Source organism: Tiliqua scincoides, chromosome 3 (assembly GCF_035046505.1).
Source record: "Tiliqua scincoides isolate rTilSci1 chromosome 3, rTilSci1.hap2, whole genome shotgun sequence".
NCBI lineage: Eukaryota > Metazoa > Chordata > Lepidosauria > Squamata > Scincidae > Tiliqua > Tiliqua scincoides.
This window is the reverse complement of record NC_089823.1, coordinates 130,035,170-130,053,323: the sequence shown is the minus strand read 5'-3', so window position 1 is coordinate 130,053,323 and position 18,154 is coordinate 130,035,170. Positions and strand designations below refer to the sequence as shown.

The 18,154-nt window shown below is 43.9% G+C and overlaps 1 protein-coding gene across 1 annotated transcript in view; it reads left to right on the top strand.

The window, feature by feature from the left end:
* Window positions 1-18,154, top strand: part of ANTXRL (ANTXR like) — a 54,453-nt gene that overhangs the window by 32,181 nt on the left and 4,118 nt on the right. Inside the window, exons 15-17 of the mRNA XM_066620513.1 lie at window positions 2,955-3,053; window positions 3,491-3,658; window positions 6,246-6,326. Of these exons, the coding sequence (XP_066476610.1) occupies window positions 2,955-3,053; window positions 3,491-3,658; window positions 6,246-6,326 (348 nt within the window). The remainder of the gene's footprint in view (window positions 1-2,954; window positions 3,054-3,490; window positions 3,659-6,245; window positions 6,327-18,154) is intronic.

The following is an 18,154-nucleotide window of genomic DNA, read 5'->3' as shown; positions in this document are numbered from 1 at the left end:
TCCATCCACCTTTTAAGTTACAATTTCTCAAGGAAGCTGCCAAATTTAAAAAAAAAAAATTCAAATCAATAATGATTTAAAAACACGATCATACTAAAACAGCATAGAAAAGCATTAGTATCAAAACATTAAGCCAAGAAAGATTAATAATGTTCATCAAAGCTGCATATGCAGTTACCACTTAAAACAATAGCAAAGAGCGGGCTTGACAGATATCCTTGAGGAGAAAGTGCTATAAACATAGTGCTGCCACCAAGAAGGCCCTGTCCTGCAACCTACAAACAGTGGTGGACCTCCCAAGCTCTGTGCCTGGGGCAAAGGTCTGTGATGGCGCCCCCATGTGGGCTATCGCCGCTGCCCCCCCCACAAAAATCCACCGCCCCTTACTCACCTTGCGCGACCCAGGACTGCATGGGGAAGCCTCTCTGAAGTTCCCCGACACTATAAACTGTGCGTCCAGAAAACCAGAAGCACAGTTTCCACCCCCATCAGGCGCCTCAGAGAAGCTTAGAGACTCACGCCTGGGGCTTTTGTCCCATAGAGTTCAATAGTAGGTCAGCAACTGTCTACAAAACACAACCCATTTAAATGGCAGTCCAGAGAGCAGGGCCTTTGAGGCTGATTTTAGGGTTCTGGAAAGTGCACATGGTTTGAAGTTAGTCCTTAAAATAAACCAGTTCCAAGTTGTTTAGGCCTTTAAAAGTCAACAGTAACACTTTGTTTCTGGTCAGACAGCTAACTAGTGTAGCTGGCACAGGATTGGTGTAATATGTACAGTGTATTGTAAACCTGCCAACATTCTGGCAGCTTTATGTTGAATCAGCTGCAACTTCTGAATTACCTGCAAGCACAGCCCCATGTGAAGCACATAGCAGTAATCTAACCTGAAAGTAATTTGGGCAGAGGTAGCCAGATCCACCTTCTAGGGCTACAAGAAGTTAATAAAAGGTGCTCCTGGCAACCAAGACCTGGGCATCCATGGGCAATGCCTGAATCAGCAACATCCTCAGAATATAATACTTTAGGGGGAGTTCAGCTGCATTAGGGGGAGTTCAACCCTGTCCAGAAAAAGTTGCAGTCCTCTATTCAGATTAGTAGAATTGCCCACCAACAGCATTTGCATCTTGACTGTATTGAGTTTTAATTTATTCAGCCTCATCAAGGCTAGAATAGCCTTCAGATCTTCTACCACCTCCCTGGAATTTTCAGGTAAAAATGAGAGGTAGAGCTATATGTTGCATATTGATAACACTTCAACCCAAACCTCTGGAAGTCCCTCTATTTTGTATAGATGTTAAAAACATGGGAGAGAAGATAGAAGCTTAGGTACCTTGTAGACCAAGAAGTGGAACTGTTTTGCCAGCACTAGGATAACATTAATAAATGTCATTCTACATCAGCAGTGGTGTCCCACCATTTGCATTCCAGTCATCAGCCCTAGGTGCTTCATCTCAGTATACCAAGAAGCAGAACAGTCTTGACCCATAGACAAAAGTTGTTTGGAAGTGATGGCTAGGAAATGATGAATGGGAAGTCATCTCTCCATTCTAGAGAAAAATCAAGACCTGCAGGACTGCCAGCCATTTTTAGAGGAAATTTCCCTAAAAACATCAGGAATTCATCAGTATCCATAAACTTCTGAAGGTGGACCATCTTAACGCCCCCCCCCCCCAACTCCTGAACAGGTCTGGAGTGATCCTTAGTCCATCCCTTACCAAAAATGATCTGACCATGACAAGGAAGTCACTACTAGCTCCACCCCATCCTCCTTATATATTCTGTTTCCATCGTATACAGAATATCAAATACAACATTTATAGATCCAGATATAGTTTGAGACAGGCTGTGGTTGTCATCACAGCCATGAAATTCCAAGCTGCATCTGACAATGTGGCATCAGCATGGAGACTGAAGAGTGTCGTCGTCCCCCGTCCCCGTCCCCCCCGCCTAAGACAAACAACCTTGGAGTCCTCAATGCCACTCCCAAAATCACCTCTACCAGCTTGGGCAGGAAGACCTTTGGGCAGTCAGATTGGCAGTACTCCAACAGAACGTTGATCTTGTTTCATAAATTCACACTTTGTACAGATATTTAAAGTTGGCCAACTGCTGGACAGGGCACCAGGAATGGGAGATGAAATCCTTATTAACCAAGGCCATTCCTCCTCCCCACTCATCTGGTTGGTGCTGTTAGTGTAATCAGAAACTTGGTGAGTGCAACCAGGAGAGATTTACCCTTTCTCTTCCAATCAGACTTCTGCAATGTGTGCTCACACAGCTACATAATTAATCCCATTGGCTGTGGTGACCCATGTTTTGTCATTTGTGTCACAGAGCTACATCTGACATGACTTTGCAGACACTTGACACTTGTCAGTTAAATTAAGTTTAAGCCAATTAAATTAAAAGGCTATGTGGGCAAATAAGACTAAGGATTATTTTCTCTAAGGTGCTGTGAAACTTGATCATGACCTGAGTGTCTGTTGAAAATGTTCTGCTCCAAATTCTGATGGAGCCATGGGGGGGGGGGGAGAGAGAATGATTAAAACAGTAATAATAAGAGCTTTTTAAAAAAGTTATAAAGCACAGATAGTTTCAATATGTAATAAATGTTTTCAGTTTGTGTATTACTATGTTGCATTTTGGTTAGTGCAGCAGAACATCTGGTAATGTAATGCATAATGCATCTCAGTTTTGCTCCTCAGAATCTAGATGGGATTTTGCAGCTCCATATGTATTTGGTGGCAGTTAAATAACCTTAACTAAAAGACAGTCTTTTTTTAGCTTCCCTAAGAGATGGTTCAGCTAGGAAGACAAGAGGCTTTTGTTTGCTGCTAGGCTATGAATGCAAACATGCAAAGCCATGAATAGAGATTTCACATGTCAGCTTGTTGATCAAGCCTCAAGTTGTTTGCCTTCAAAAACAGCTGTCTCTCTCTATATCTTTCCCACAGGAGTCAGATGACGAAGATGGGCTGCCAAAGAAAAAGTGGCCAACAGTGGATGCATCTTATTATGGAGGAAGAGGTGTTGGTGGAATCAAGAGAATGGAGGTATTAAAGTTGTTCTCATTTCTCACCTTGTTTAACAATCAGTGGTCTTTTTTCAACACCTAAACTGCAAAAAAAAATTTTTTTTAAAAGACCAATTTTCTATTGAGATTAGTAGTGTGGAATACCTATATGTATGAAGTTCTAGGAGAGGGTGAGATTCTGAGATGGGTATTGCCTTCATCTCTCACCTGTCAGGGCCTCTTCTCAGAATGTCCTCTCACGGAAAGTGCCTGTTGTTATAATACTTCATTGGGGGTAGTTTAAACCTGTTAACCGTTAACAAGCCTGTGCCTGTTTACTCAGAAAGAAGTCCTATTGAGTTCAGTGTATGTATGTGATTGCAGCCCAAATGTTAAGGATAGTTTTTGAAAAGCCTGTAAGTGGTATTGGCGTCCCAACAGTAGGATGGAGCATTTCTTGTATCTCATTGTAATCAGGTGAGATGGGGTGACAAAGGATCCACAGAGGAAGGAGCAAAACTAGAGAAGCCAAAGAATGCAGTCATCAAGTTGCCCGAACAAGAATATGAGCCATGGGAACCCAAACCAAAGAAACATCATGTGCGGAGGTTGCCATCTGAGAGGAAGTGGTATACTCCTATAAAGGTAATGTGTTTTGTGGTAACTGTAGAAAATTTTTAAATAGCTATATCTAGAACTGAACAGCTCAACCCCTTTGCCATGGCCTTCTTAAGGGTCTGTTCTTTTGTGAATTTCAGACTAGAGTGATACAATGCTCATACGATAATCTCGATATGTTCTTGTGTTATTGAGATTTATAAAAATTTTGTTTCCAATTTGTTGGAGAATGGTAAGGGAGAATTGGAACTTGTAGAGAATTCATAGCATACGTCCATGTGCTTACAGGGGAACATATTAGGCTTCCCTTATGGCCTTTGTCTCCATCTTGCCCCCGTCACTCTGTTGCATCCCTCTGATTATAAAACTATAGATGACATATAAAACTATAAATGCCTTGGGGCAGGAGCCAAGATTTTTGCTTGCTTGTTCATTTGCTTCTCTGTTAAGTACCATGCACATGGATGGTGCTATAAAAAATGAAATAATTCTTGGAAGGAACAAGAGCTGGTGGAAGAAGCCCACCCACTGACTTGTGAAAGCCCTAATTCTTTTCTCATTTGTAACAAACAAATTTTTCCCATGATCATGAAGGCTAGGGACATCGTCATCATTGGCATCCTTCAGTCTCGAAAGACTATGGTATTGCGCTCTAAAAAGTGGTTCTGGAACAGCGTGTAGTGTGGCTGAAAAGGCCAATTCAGGAATGACAATCCCTTCCACACTGGGAGCAAATGTAGTCTGTCCCTAGTGTGTCTCCCTGGCTACGGGCCTTCCTTCTTTGCCTCTTTGCCTCAGTCTCTTGGGCAAGTGTCTCCTCAAACTGGGAGAGGCCATGCTGCACAGCCTGCCTCCAAGTGGAACGTTCAGAGGTCAAGGTTTCCCACCTGTTGAGGTCCATTCCTAAGACCTTCAGATCCTTCTTGCAGATATCTTTGTATCGCAGCTGTGGTCTACCTGTAGGGCGCTTTCCCTGCACGAGTTCTCCATAGAGGAGATCCTTTGGGATCCGGCCATCGCCCATTCTCACGACATGACCAAGCCAACGCAGGCGTCTCTGTTTCAGCAGTGCATACATGCTAGGGATTCCAGCTCGTTCCAGGACTGTGTTGTTTGGAACTTTGTCCTGCCAGGTGATGCCGAGGATGCATCGGAGGCAGCACATTTGGAAAGCACTCAGTTTCCTCTCCTGTTGGGAGCGAAGAGTCCATGACTCGCTGCAGTACAGAAGTACTAGGGACATACTCTCTATGAAAATGAATGTTTAAGCCACTTCTCAGGATTCCGCAGAAACAAAAACAGTCAGTATTGGAAGTCCTGCTCCATGATGTATGGGCCTGATCTTGGGCAAGTCTACACCCAGTGTAGATTTATGTACAGGAAAGAATGTCCACTGGGCACAAGAGCAAGCAGGGCATCTCTCTCTTAGTCCGTTGGTGTCTTCTCCACAAGACCTGTAAAGCTGCTACTCTGTATCATATCCTCACTAGGGAAGTCAGTTTGAAGAAATGTACCATCATTTATTGTACTGGATATATCAGAAGTCACACTGTTATTCGAAATTTTTCATGCTTTTCTGTTTGAAATCTCAGAGACTTTGGTGTGCTTTCATTTTTTTACCAGCTTTCTAATTATCATAATTGGAGAGAACTGATTGTTTATTTATTGCATTTTTACAGTATTGAAACAAAGAAAAAGGGTACATAGCAAACAGAATTGTTTTAGCCCCTTGATGGTTTTTCAGGAGCTCCCTGAACTAGACTTCTCCTTCCTTGTCTTCCCCCAGGGCAGTAGCGTAGCCAGAGGGGGGCAAAATGGAAAGTACTACAAACACTGCAATGCACAATGTAACGTCCCCTCCCACTTGCCACCAGAGCCATTCTGGGCAGCAATAGCAATGCACAGGCACTCACCAAACCAAATGATGTCTCCTGCACATTGCCATCACTGCCTGGAATGGCTCTGATGGCAACTGTGAGGGGCCACTTACACAGCGCATTGCTGCACTTGCAGTACTTACTGTTTTGCCTCCCTTCTGGCTACACTGCTGCCCAGGGGCGTGGATTTTTCAGTAGCTTTCAGTAGTTTCTAGAAAAGTGAGGAAGGACCTGCATTATGTGCAATATTGGTAATATTTTGTCATTTCTAACTAGAGTTAACAGCACTAGCAAACAGATATAAACACACATGATCTAGAACAGGAGTTCCCAAGCTCCATACCTTGGTGACCGACTGTTGCAGCATGACCCACACTTTTGGTAATACGGTGCGACATAGCCAGGGACGTGGGGAGTGCCATGTGGGGAGTGTCTGTTATTTTTCCCTACAGCGTCCTGGCATTGGTGTCCTACAATCCACCATTGGTGTCCTACAATCCACCACTTGTCAAAAATGGCCTCTTATGTGAATCACTTGGGAGTAGATTTACCAATCTAAACTGTCTATAATAACCAAACAATCTAGACCATGTGACGGGCACAGGAAATAAAAAGCAAATTTCCTAACAGTTCAGATTGGTGTTGAAAAATGGCAGATAAGAAAAGCTAGTCAACCAGTTATAGTTTACCACCCTGTCTCTGGATATTTTGGTTATGTCAAATATTTGTCATTTTAGGGCAAGCTGGATGCCTTATGGGCCCTTATCCGGCGAGGTTATGATCAAGTCTCTCTTATGAGACCACAGCCAGGGGATAAGGTAAGATGTTACCAGTGTTCGTTCGTTCGTTCGTTCGTTCGTTCGTTCGTTCGTTCGTTCGTTCTTTCTTTCTTTCTTTCTTTCTTTCTTTCTTTCTTTCTTTCTTTCTTTCTTTCTTTCTTTCTTTCTTTCTTTCTTTCTGTATTTTTTACTATTCATTCTCATTTTCCTTTCCATCTTCCTATTGGAAAAATTCTAGAGTGAGGGTATGCTTATCGAGCGAGGGAGGGTTTCCTCTAGCTGCTTGTGCAGTGGGGGTGGGGGTGGGGAAGCTTAAAATAAACCCTTACATACCTTTCCTATTCAGATTCTCTCCCCCTCTAGTAATCTAAGAATGTACTACTAAGGACTTGTGTGTTGGAATGGAACATTGTGACCAATGGCCCATTTGGGAATATGGAGAGGGAAACATTCTGCTGCCCTGCTTTGTGTTTTTGATCTTATTCTCCCCATTATTCTCAACTGCAGAGCCCAAGTTCCGCCTAGTTCTTAAATATTTCTGTGTGTATCTCTCCTTCATCCTTTCTGGGCCTCCAGCTCTGCACCCCTCACCTTTACTGTCCTTTCCACTGTGAACATAAGATGAGCCCTACCGGATCAGAACAAAGATTGGTCTAGTCCAGCCTCCTGTTTCAAACAGTGGCCAACCAAGTGTTTCCTGGGAGTCAACAAACAGGAAACAAAGGCAGTTGCTTCTCTCTGCTCACCCAGCAACTGATACTTAATGGGTAGTAGTAGTAGCTAGCTGTGTTCTCTGTCTATGGCTCTTTTAAAGTCAACTCAGCCAAGGGGCCATCTTATGGCGGCAAATTCCATGTTTATTGTGTGAAGAAGTACTTTCTCTGTCCTGTATCTACTACTAATCGGTTTTATTTGGAGAGAGAAAAAAGATCTATCTTTATTCATAATTTTATAATTGTATGTCCCTCTTTAGTCACAATTTGTCTAAACTGAAAAAGCTCCAAACATTTCAGTCTTTCCTTGAAGGAAAGGGGCTTTTGCTCTTTCCCTTTGGATCAATTTGATTGCTCTTTATGTCACTGTCCTTCAGTTTTTGGAGAGGGGTGACCAGCACTGCACACACTATTTTAGATGCTATTGCGCCAAAAATTTCTATGGAGGCATTGCATTTTATTTTGGGGTTTTTTTAGTTTTTTTTGCTGGGAATTTCATTTTGCATCTCTTTCCTAATAACCCCTACAATGGAATCTGCCTTTTTCCCTGTTGCCACCCACTGAGTTGATGTTTTCATTGAGGTCTTTACCACAATCCCAAGATCACTTTCCTAGAGAGTCATAGACAGTTCATATTCCATCTCTGTGTGTGTAGGTGTAGCTGAGACTTATTTATTTTTTGCTTAAATGTGCATAACTTTACACTTTTTAACACTAAATCTCATCTCTTGTTTCTTTAGCCATTTCTCAGTTTGGAGAGAGCTTTTGGAACCCCTTTACAGGTTCTTCAGATACCCTACCTGAAAATAACCTATCTTGTATTTGCTGGTAATTTGCAAACCACCACATTTTCTTACGATATGTCTCCTGTGACTCACAGACATGAGTATACCTACGTTAGAGCACAGAAGATGTAAATTTTTAAGCCAGGGTCACTATTTGCTCTGATAAAGGTCCTCAGCAATTTTTCTCTTATCAAAGCCCTCCCTAGTATCACAGATTACATGAAAGCTCTACAGTGTGTAAGAATCAGTGGTGTAGATAGAAGATCTGTCTGAGTGACTTCCAAATCTGTGACTAAAGAACTAATTTCAGCCCTTATTTCACTTTTTGTTGATTATTACTGTACTGTGTTTACTTAAAGCTCTTGGACTAAACACTAAACTATGCCCTGTGCTGCTGAATAGTCCATTTGTATCCAGCTGTATGTTTGATAGTACTAACATTGTATGGTTGGTGCTGACCCCTTCCTTTCTTAGAGGTGGCTAGCTGGCAGGCAGAGCACAATCTTGCCACTGTTTCAGAATGTAGTGAAGTGATTTCAGTCGGGCAACTGGGACAGGAGCTCAGTCTCTGACTTGCCTGACACTCTCCAGTGTGATGAAATGAAAGGAAAACATATAGAGGCTGTTGGAAGAGTAATAAGAAGGAGAATTGTTGGGTTGAGGGGATATTAAGAACCAAATGGAATCTAATAAATGAACAAAAGAGAATTACATTCAGGAGAAAAGAAAGGGATGCCTTTTTTTCCTCCTGAATCTGTAAGGTGAGCCAGGTCTGAAGAGTATTGAAAGGAAAGCATCAGCAAAAATAAGTAGTGCTCTATTTTTAAAAATAGAGATATTGGAGAAGGCTGGCTCCTTATCCTTGACTTGCAGTGGTATGGGTACTGCTCTTATTGCTGTTTATATATGGTACAGCTGTATATGGCCCACGTGCACAGAGAAGCATGCAGTGCTGCCCCATAGGAATCAATACAGAACTTATCTCCTGTCAGATCTCTTCCAATGTGGCAGTGTTGCAGCCAGCATTTGCACTTTAGGGCAGGACTTTCCATGCTTCCCCCACAAGCACGCACAAGCTGATTGTCCTCAAGACTCTCATGCGCAAGCAACTTCTATGCATAGAGGCCTGAAGGAGAAGCTGAAGTGACAGGACCATTGCATCCTGGACAACTGTCCTGGTCAAAGGCATTGGACATTTGTGTCCCTTTTTTTTGTGCCCCGGACATTTGTGCCCCAATATGTGTATATTTATATTAGGTCTACATATTTATATTAGGTCTACAACTTTTTAATTTTTTAATGCAAGGATTAGGGCTTGGATAAGAGGCTTAGAATATATAACATGGGGTTTGTTGTTCAATTATAGTAGGATACAAATGACCAGGATGCATAAAAAAACCAGTTGTGAATGTCCAGGGATGACAATGACCAGAATGTGTTTAACCAGGACACAATCATCCAGAATACAAATATCCTAGTACCAGAAGCTGATGACCTATCTGGGATGTGGAGCACATTGTACTGTGGCAGCAGCCCAGTGGAGGAGAGGAGGGCTCTCTTGACTTCTTTTGGAGTCAAGCTCCCTACACTGCTTTACCGGATTGCAACTTTAGAAATGTGTGGGTTGTCCCAAGGCCAGCTGCTAGGCAACTGCTAAGTCTTCTACTGCTGGCATGTGAAGGAGTTCAGTAGTTGCTTTGGTCATATGTAAAGTTGATTCCATGCATGGTTCAGGTCAAAGACAGCAGGAGAAGCAGCAGCTATACAAAGGGCGCAGGCAAAAGGACATCAGGATTGCCTAATCTGATCGGTCTTTGTCCTCCTGGTAACCCTAGGCCTTGGAGTTTATGCATATGTTCCAATTTTGTTATTTGTGGCTGTTGCTCCAAGGAATTTGAACTTGCCAACAGCTAATGAAGTGGTGAAATTGTAATAATGCCAAGTTCTTTAAGATTATTCAGCAGCAATTGAGACCAGATGGAATGTTACTGTATGCATTTTTTTAGAGTATTCCAAACCATTAAGAGTTTTGCTCAATAGTCAGTTTTGCTAGGTTTTCCAGAATTACACAGCATCAATTTTAAACTGAAATTATTTCTCTTTGTTTGCATTTCTCTTCTACCCAATCCTGAGTCCTCAGCTAACAGCAGTTGAGAACAATGTCTATGTCATTTAAAAGGCTCATAATATAAATATAACACAGAAATGAGCACAGAGAAAGGTGAAGAAAAGTGGGGAGGGACAGGGCAATAACCAGACTTTTAACATTGTAAATTCAGAAAATAAGCTGTCCCACACATGGAAAACATTTGCACTGTTTCTCCGCTGCAGATTGTCCACTACATAGCTTTGCCTAGAAATGGCCATCTTGGTTTCATTTCATAAGGTATGCATGTGTTTGCCCATAACTGATCATGTGACATAGCAGGATTATTATCGTTAATCAGTGGAGTCTTCAATTTGACAGTCAGTCATCTAAGGGCCCAATCCTATCCAACTTTCCAGCTCCAGTGTAGCTACAATGCAGCCCTGTAGTAAGGGAATACATGTTCCCATACCTTGAGAAGCCCCCCAGTGACTGCCCCTCCACCACAGGATTTAGCGCACACCCCACTGACGCACCAGCACTGGAAAACTGGATAGGATTGGGCCCTAATTCAGCAAAGTTATGTGGCTGAAACCTCCTGAAATTCATTCATTTTTAGACCAATTAAAAGTAATCTTGGAGCTGAATCCTATCTATTCCCCTCCCCGCCAATGCAGCAACGCCAAAACGGCTACTGCTGCATCCCGCGGGGGGGGGGGCAGTTGCAGAGGTCTCTGGATAAGCGGACTGAGGTAAGCCTCCTTAGCATGGGGGGGTGTCTACTTGCAAATTTGCTGGCACAGGTCCACATTGTGAGATCTGGCCAGGGAAGGGAGCTAGTATTCAACAGCTGCCACAGCCACCAAACCCACCCACTTCTGGGACCCAATGCACCCCCACTCTAGTCACCACCTCATTCTACCCCCCCACCCTGTCCTGCTGTCTTATCTGCTCAACTGGTGGCTGGTGATCCCCAATGTGTGCAGAAACGCTCCAGCCTTTCTGCTGGCATTCCATTCCACCACTTGTTCCACCAGCTCTATGAGTCCATAGAATTGGGCTGTTGGGGTTTTCACTTTCTAAAGCAAGGATGGATGCAAGCACTAAAGGACTAACTTTCAGTTGACTAGGTCCTGCAAGCTCTTTTTATGTCTCTGAGATGCCGAGAGCTGAATATTCATCTCAGACCCATCCTTCCTTCTCATTTCGCCTGGTGGCTTTTTTCCTCTCAGTTGAGTGCACTGTTTGCCACTGTTCATGTGACCGCCAACATCTGTGAGGCCCAAGGCAATTGCTCTACTCCCACAAAAGTCTCAGCCCCTGCCTGATGATTGTTGGAATTCTTATAAAGACTTCTGGATGAGTTGGAAACTCACAGCCCAGTCTTATCTGGACCTTGCACTGCTGGAACTCCCATTCCAACAGTACAAGGCCTGTAATGGCAGCGCGAAAGCTGGGCCATTGTCTTGCTCTTCTCATCCTCTGCCACAAATGGCAAGAGGCGTGCACAGGCAGCAGCTCCCAGAGGCTCCGGGGGTGCCAGTAAGATGGTGGTGGTGGCATATCATGGGCAGGGAGGGGGCAGGGGGAAATTTGGGGGGAGGAAGGGGGAGAGAGAGCAGATCTTGGGGAAAGCAGCACGCTCCACAAACCTATCACTTCTTTTTTCTACCTGCCTCGTCCCTTTTCTCTCCTCAGACTTGATGCCAGTTTTATAGCTGGCATGAGTCTGAGGAGAATTATAGGCTACTAGGAAGCCTGTGTAGATGTAAATAGAAAATATTTTTACTTAACTCTAGGAGGCCTCCTGATTGCCCCCCCCCCAACGCATTGATGCAGTGCGGCTACATCTTCGATAATGATTTGAGATAGGTTTGGCAGTTAGTCTAATCCAGTTTTGAAATAGTCCTGGGCATGCATTCCTGCTCAACGTAAATTAATTGTGTCCTGATGTATGGACTCTTGCTTTGTAAACCTAAACAGTACTGGTGAAGCATAAGAATTCTAATAAAAATGCAAGAGTGAAGTCAGCCCACCCCAGGGACTCTGGAAACAACTATTTACTGTTCTAGTGACCACAAAAAAAGCAAACAGAATTTAGGAGTTCAGAAGAGATAGTCCAAATATATTATTATGCCACAATATAAGTATGTACTATGTGTCCATGCACTTCCCCTTCCCCCAGAATTGTGTATAGTGGTGGTCATCCAGTCTATGCCACAATGCATTATGGCAGGGGTTCCCAAACTTTGCAGTGCCGCAGCCCACCTCGTCTTCATGCAGTGAGTCATGACACTCTTGGTGGTTCTGGAGGCCACCCCGGCCTGGCAACCCACTCAGGAGAATGGCCCTCAGGAGCCTTTGTAAGCCAATTCAGGTTTTCAGAAGCAAATAGGAAGTGGCTTCCAAAAACCAGAAGTGGCTTATGGAGGCAGGATTCTGAGGGCCATTCTGAGGCCTGCAGAGGCCTGTGGAGTGGGTTGCCAGGTAGGGAGAGGCCTTGGTAAATACAGGTGTGTGTCACTTAACAACAGGATACATTCTCCTATACCTGTAGTGAACAACCAGCCCAATCTTTTGCTTTGTTGTATAAACAGGCACTCCCTGCCAGATACTAGCTGGCTACACAGGCTTCTGGAGATAGACTGCCTCTTCTTTGCATTAAGAGTCTCTCTGCTGCAGACTACAGGAGACCTGACTGCCTCATTTAAGAGCCTCTTTGTTGTGCTTTGACCACCGTCATATATGTTGTCTGTCGTTTAAACAGAAGGTTGTTAAGTGGCGCATGCCTGTAATGGGAGTCTGGAATGGCTCCTATTTGAAGCCAACTCAGTGCAAGGGAGAGTGGGAGGGCCCAGATCACAACCCACATTTTGGGAAGTGCTGCATTATGGGATTTTGTGACAGAGGAAGCAATGAAGCTTCTTGCACCCAGTGGGTGAGCTTCAGTGTCATTATCCTCCTTAAACCTTATGGAATGTGAGGACGTTCCCCCAATAACTTCCCAAGTTGGCTAAATCTGTGTCTGATGAGTTAGGAAGTTTGTCTGGTGTGCCTCCTCCACCCTCCTCCTCTTCAGATTCCACTTTGATGCTGTTTTCAGAAATTCTGCTTAGTTTTGCTTTTCAGCGTGTACACACACAGGAAATTCCCAAAGCCCTGGCTGACCAAAAACCTCAGCTGAAAAATCAGCATTCTTTTCCCTAAATTCCTGTTTACTTCAGTCTTCTTGAAGTCTTTTTCAAGTTGATCATTTGCATCTGAAAAATACCTGTCCTTAGGTACAGAACAGCATTATAGGCATAAAAATTGAAGGACAAGTAGGCAGAAGAAAGGGTTGTATTAAAAGTGCTGAGTGTAATCCTGGTATTTCTGGTTTTCCATAAGAAGGGAGAAGGCAGAAGGAATATTTGCAACTAAAACCACAAACTCCAGCGCGCACCAGGACTGGACAGAAGCATGGTCTGACCTAAATGCACAGAGTCTGGTGTTCTATTCAGAATGCCATACCAATCCTTTGTTAGATCCTAAACCAGTTGTTGACGCAAAAGAAAAAAAATATCCCATAGTAGGTTCAGATGTTGTCACAACTATGCCTGTGGTTAGCTCGCAGCTCATTTTGCATTAAATTTCTTGATACATTCTTCATGCTGGTATACAATGTGATTGCCGCAGATGGTCATCCACAGCTACATTTGAGAAGTCATTACTGAACTATATTGTGCATATAACAACATCCTTATCTGGTTATTAGAGGTGATGGGCCCAGCTATATTTTTTATTCATGTCTCCCCACCCACCTTCATGCACACCCATGTACTAGGCTGTATTGAGGCTGCATTGGCACTGGAAAGTTGGATAGGATTGGGCCCACAGTCATGTCCCCAAATACTCAGGGGTTCTGTTCTTAGACTCTGAAACTGTGCAAGTCTCAAACTGTGTTACTTAACATGTTCCTGGAAAGATGCTGTCTGAGAGAGATGGGTCCACAGAAAGCCATATTTGTACAAGCCAAAGATGGTAGCCAGGCAGGCTCACAGTGGTGCTTGAGGCTGCACAAGTGTGATGTTGTGCACTTTCGGTCAGCATGGGGTGCAGATTATTGTACTGTTTGTGCACTGACTAACATTTCCCAGTATAAATTCTAATTCACATTTTGCAGCATTATGTGAAGATCGTTTGGGTGATTGTCAACATACAATAATTAAGCTTTGTAATAAAAAGCCTCTCAATTTGTTCTTAATCTGATAAATTTTACAGTGTAAATTGAGGTTTGCAGTTGGCACAGCAAGAACACTACTGTTATTCATGTAACTGACTTACTGATAATGAGGGCATTTTCATCGCCTTTCACAAGGAATTTCTTTTCTACGATTTTTGGCAGTAAGCTTGGGCTGGGGAAAGAATTCCATATTTACCTGCTCATGTCTCTGATGGTTTGTGGAAGAACGGCTGAGAATACACTCCTAAGCCAAATAGCTAGCAGCTATTTTTAATAATGCCAAAACACAAACTGATTTATGAATATAAGGCTTTGGATCTTTAAACATGAATGCTAAGCCATAAACTGGAATAAGAGAAGCCAGCTTTTAAGTGACCAACTGTGCCAGTGCCCTGCTAATTTCTGCCCCTGTGCTCCAGGGTAATAATCAGTGCAATTCCACAGAAAGCTGAAGAATTTTTAATAAGCTGTGACATGCCCAGCTCACAGGCAGTGCAGAAGAGACTTTCAGTAAGCATACATTTTCGCAGAGCACTTCGTCTTGTACAGGCAGGCAACATAACATGAACTGCCAGTGATCAGCTCTATTTCAAATCAGCACAATCATCTATACACAACAATAAATGCCATTCCGGGCCTTTTCACTGAACATCAATTGTTCACTCGTGTGAACTGTTCAGTCACTATTTACATTGTTCACATGATGTCAAAGAATTGCATTCCGGTATTTTCTGTTTCAGTTTCAGCCTGTTTTATTGCTTTCCATGTCATCATATCTAGCGGTCTTGAACAGCCTCCAATCCTATTTAAAGGCTCCTGCTACCAGAATGCATGTTCCACCAGTGGAAGTGCCAAGATTTAGGCAGAAGTGCCTGGATCCAGTCCATGTCGCACAAGCCGAAACTGCTGGTGAGGACAGTTAGGCTGCCTGCACAATTGCTGGTAGCTGTGCAGGCTGGCAGCAAGGCCACCATCCATCCGTGCCAGGTAAATCGGTGGTAGGAGCAGCTGGTAGGATGGAGGAACAGGGTGTTTTAGGTGGGGAGGGACACAGGGAGGAAGAGAGGCAGAACAGGGGTGGGAAGGGGCGGGATCAACAGCACTTGCATGCGGCTGTATCCTATCCCCCCTTCTCTCTCCCTTTCCCTCTTCCTTAATCAGTTCTGTGCAAGCAAAATAGTGCTGTAGAATCAAGGAGACTCAAAGGGAACGCAGAGGCTTTCCCTAGGATAAGGGAACAAAAGTTCCCTAACCCTGAGGAAGCCTCTGCAACTTCCCTCCCATCTGTATGATGCACCTCCTAGCTCGCATGAATCAGCAAGGGGATTGGATAGAACTGGGACCCTAATTCCCCTTTATTTTAGTTGACATTTTCCCCATGTGGGGTGTGTGTGTGTGTGTGTATGTAATTTTTATAAGAGCGGTTTTTAAGCTTTTTGGTGAGTCTGATTCTTCTCACAGTTTCCTTTTAATGAATCGCCTCGTTTTATTTTCTTTTTTTGAGAAATTCTCCCATCAAAATTAAATACGATAGCATTGCAACTCACATATCTCTTCGATTGGATAGAGTTGTGCTCACTGTTTCCCAGCAGTTCAACATACTGGATTACTTAATTTTTAATATTCTATTTCTTTTGCACTCAGTAGCTGTGCTCTTCCCTGATTATCTACCGCAGTGCTAGAAGAAACGTGCAGCCCTAGTTGTTTGTTTTCCAGCAGGAGGGCTGCTGCCGCTACTCTTCCACTGCCTGCTTGAACTGTTATTCAATTTTAAAAGGGGGGGGGTTAACATTTCCTTGTTGACTCGACTGTCCAAACCCAAAACTAACGTATTCATCCAGCATTCTTTACATAAGGGGAAAAACTGAGAGCAGTTGTAGTTTAACCAGTGCAGGATAAAGCAGTTCTACTCCATTGTTTTTCATATGGTGCTTTAATTCACTGATCCCCAAGTAACACTGGCCATCTTTGCAAAAACAAAACAAAAAACAGTGCTGACTCATAGTTAGGTTGTGCAACTAAATTCCTTATTGTTTGCCATGCATACTGGTAAATGTGAGATGATTATGGTGTCTAAATTTTAAACACAATCGGTTGTTTGTTGCTACAAGTGGGTTACTGTATCTGGCTTCTAGTCAGATTACAAGGCTGTGGCTTGGCTTTGATTGTTTGACAGCTCATCTGCCGTGAGTGTTCCAGTATCAACCAGATGAGATTCAGGCTCAGCCCAACAATGTTTTCTATGGAAATGTCACACTGTATATGTTGTTCATGCAGCTGGTTGTGCTTGTCAGGCATTCCAAGCCATGTGTATTTTCCATGACAAATGCAGTGCTTGGCCTTTAAATTACCCATCTGTCTGACAGATCAAGTGGTGTGGTAGAAACTGGCAGTAGTTTGACAGTGCCCACCACTTTAATTGAAGTGGAAGTAATGCAAAGTGATCTACAGGATCCCCTCTGATTACAGAGTAGGAATACATTTGCACTGATGCTTTGAGGATGGCAAAATAAAAAAGCCAGGCAGCAAATGCTTTTAAACTGAAAAATGCGTTTATGTGTTCCTAGCTTTGAAACTGCAACAAATAAGATGTTAATTATTTTAAATATCTGGGCAGTAGCAGAGGTCAAGAAACACATGTTTCCTAACAGAGCAGTCTGAATCACCACTGCTGTGCTTTTGTTGTATCCTGAAGCTAGAATCCTCTCTTAAGCACCATGCCTTTCATCCCTTGTTGCTCTCATGTGCCGTGGGCTGGTGGGTCCATTCTACTTGAGGTAAAGCAACTGTAATATTTCATAGCAGTGCTAAGATGTTTAGGTCAAAATGAATTACAGAGATCAAGTCCAGTCCTGTCCGATGAAGCATGGGTCAATTAAATTTGCACAGGTTAGAAAACCAAAGCAAGATGGCCCACTAGCTTTCACTGCTGCCCACCAGGCATCCCTGAGGTCTGGATACTACATGGTCTACAGTAGCCTCTGAATTTCTGTGATGGTTGAGAGTGATTACAGCTGCTATCAGGCAGGAATTAGGAGCCTATGGCAGCCTCTTTATGGCTAGAAGCCATTGCAATTTACTTGCAATCGGTCAATTGCAAGTAAAAGACTACTCAAAGACTATGGGTCTGTGGTGCCCAGGCATGCCCAGGGTTTCAAGGGCTTAGGTGTGTTGGAGGGAGTAGCTTTAGTGCAGCAGAATTGTGTGTCACACCCTGTATTAAAATAGCACACACTGGGGAAGTAAAATTTATCTGTTGAGTCCTAGTATTTGATCACTCAAAGGACGCAATCCTAACCAGCAGTTATGTTGGCATAGGAGGCCCTGGAGGCCCCATGGGAGGCCGTAAAGCATGTTTGCGCCTCTGTGGGAGGAAGCTGCGTCGGCACATCCAGATGCGCAGATGCATGGAGGCCGACGGTGGCCTCCGCAGCGGCTTCCTCCCTGCCGCTTGTGCCAGCGCACCTGCACCGACACAAGCAGCAAAGGTAGGCGTGGGGGGTAGGTAGGAGGCAGGAGGGGGCGTTTCTGGGCGGGGGAGGGTGGGCGATGGGCGGTCCCGGGGGCGGGCACGCGAGGAGCTGGGGGCGGGGCTGGGACCTGGCGGTTATGCTGGATCCCAACCCCTATCCCCAGGGAGAATGGAGTGACTTCAAGCCTCTCCGCTTTCCTTGGACTTGTGCCACCTCCAAAGGTGGTGCAGGTCCGAGGAGACCCATTGGGGCGCGCAGCCCTTACCCAGGGTAAGGGGAAGAGCTTCTCTTTGCCCCTGGCTGAGCCACTGCACCCAACGAACCTACATTGGATGCAGCGCAAGCCTCGTGGCTTGCCTGCTCCAGCACAGGTTTGGATTGCGCCCAAAGTAAGTTAAGGATAACTTGAAAAAAACAAACTCTTCTTTTCAGAATGAGTCAATTCATGTCCAGAAGATTATACTTCTGAACAATTGAAACATACGTTTTACTGAACAATTAAAACATTCTTCACCTCAATAGGTTAGGCTGGTCTTCATTCATTTTACTATATGCGTTATGATGCAAAAAGCAAGCAGAAGGATTCTC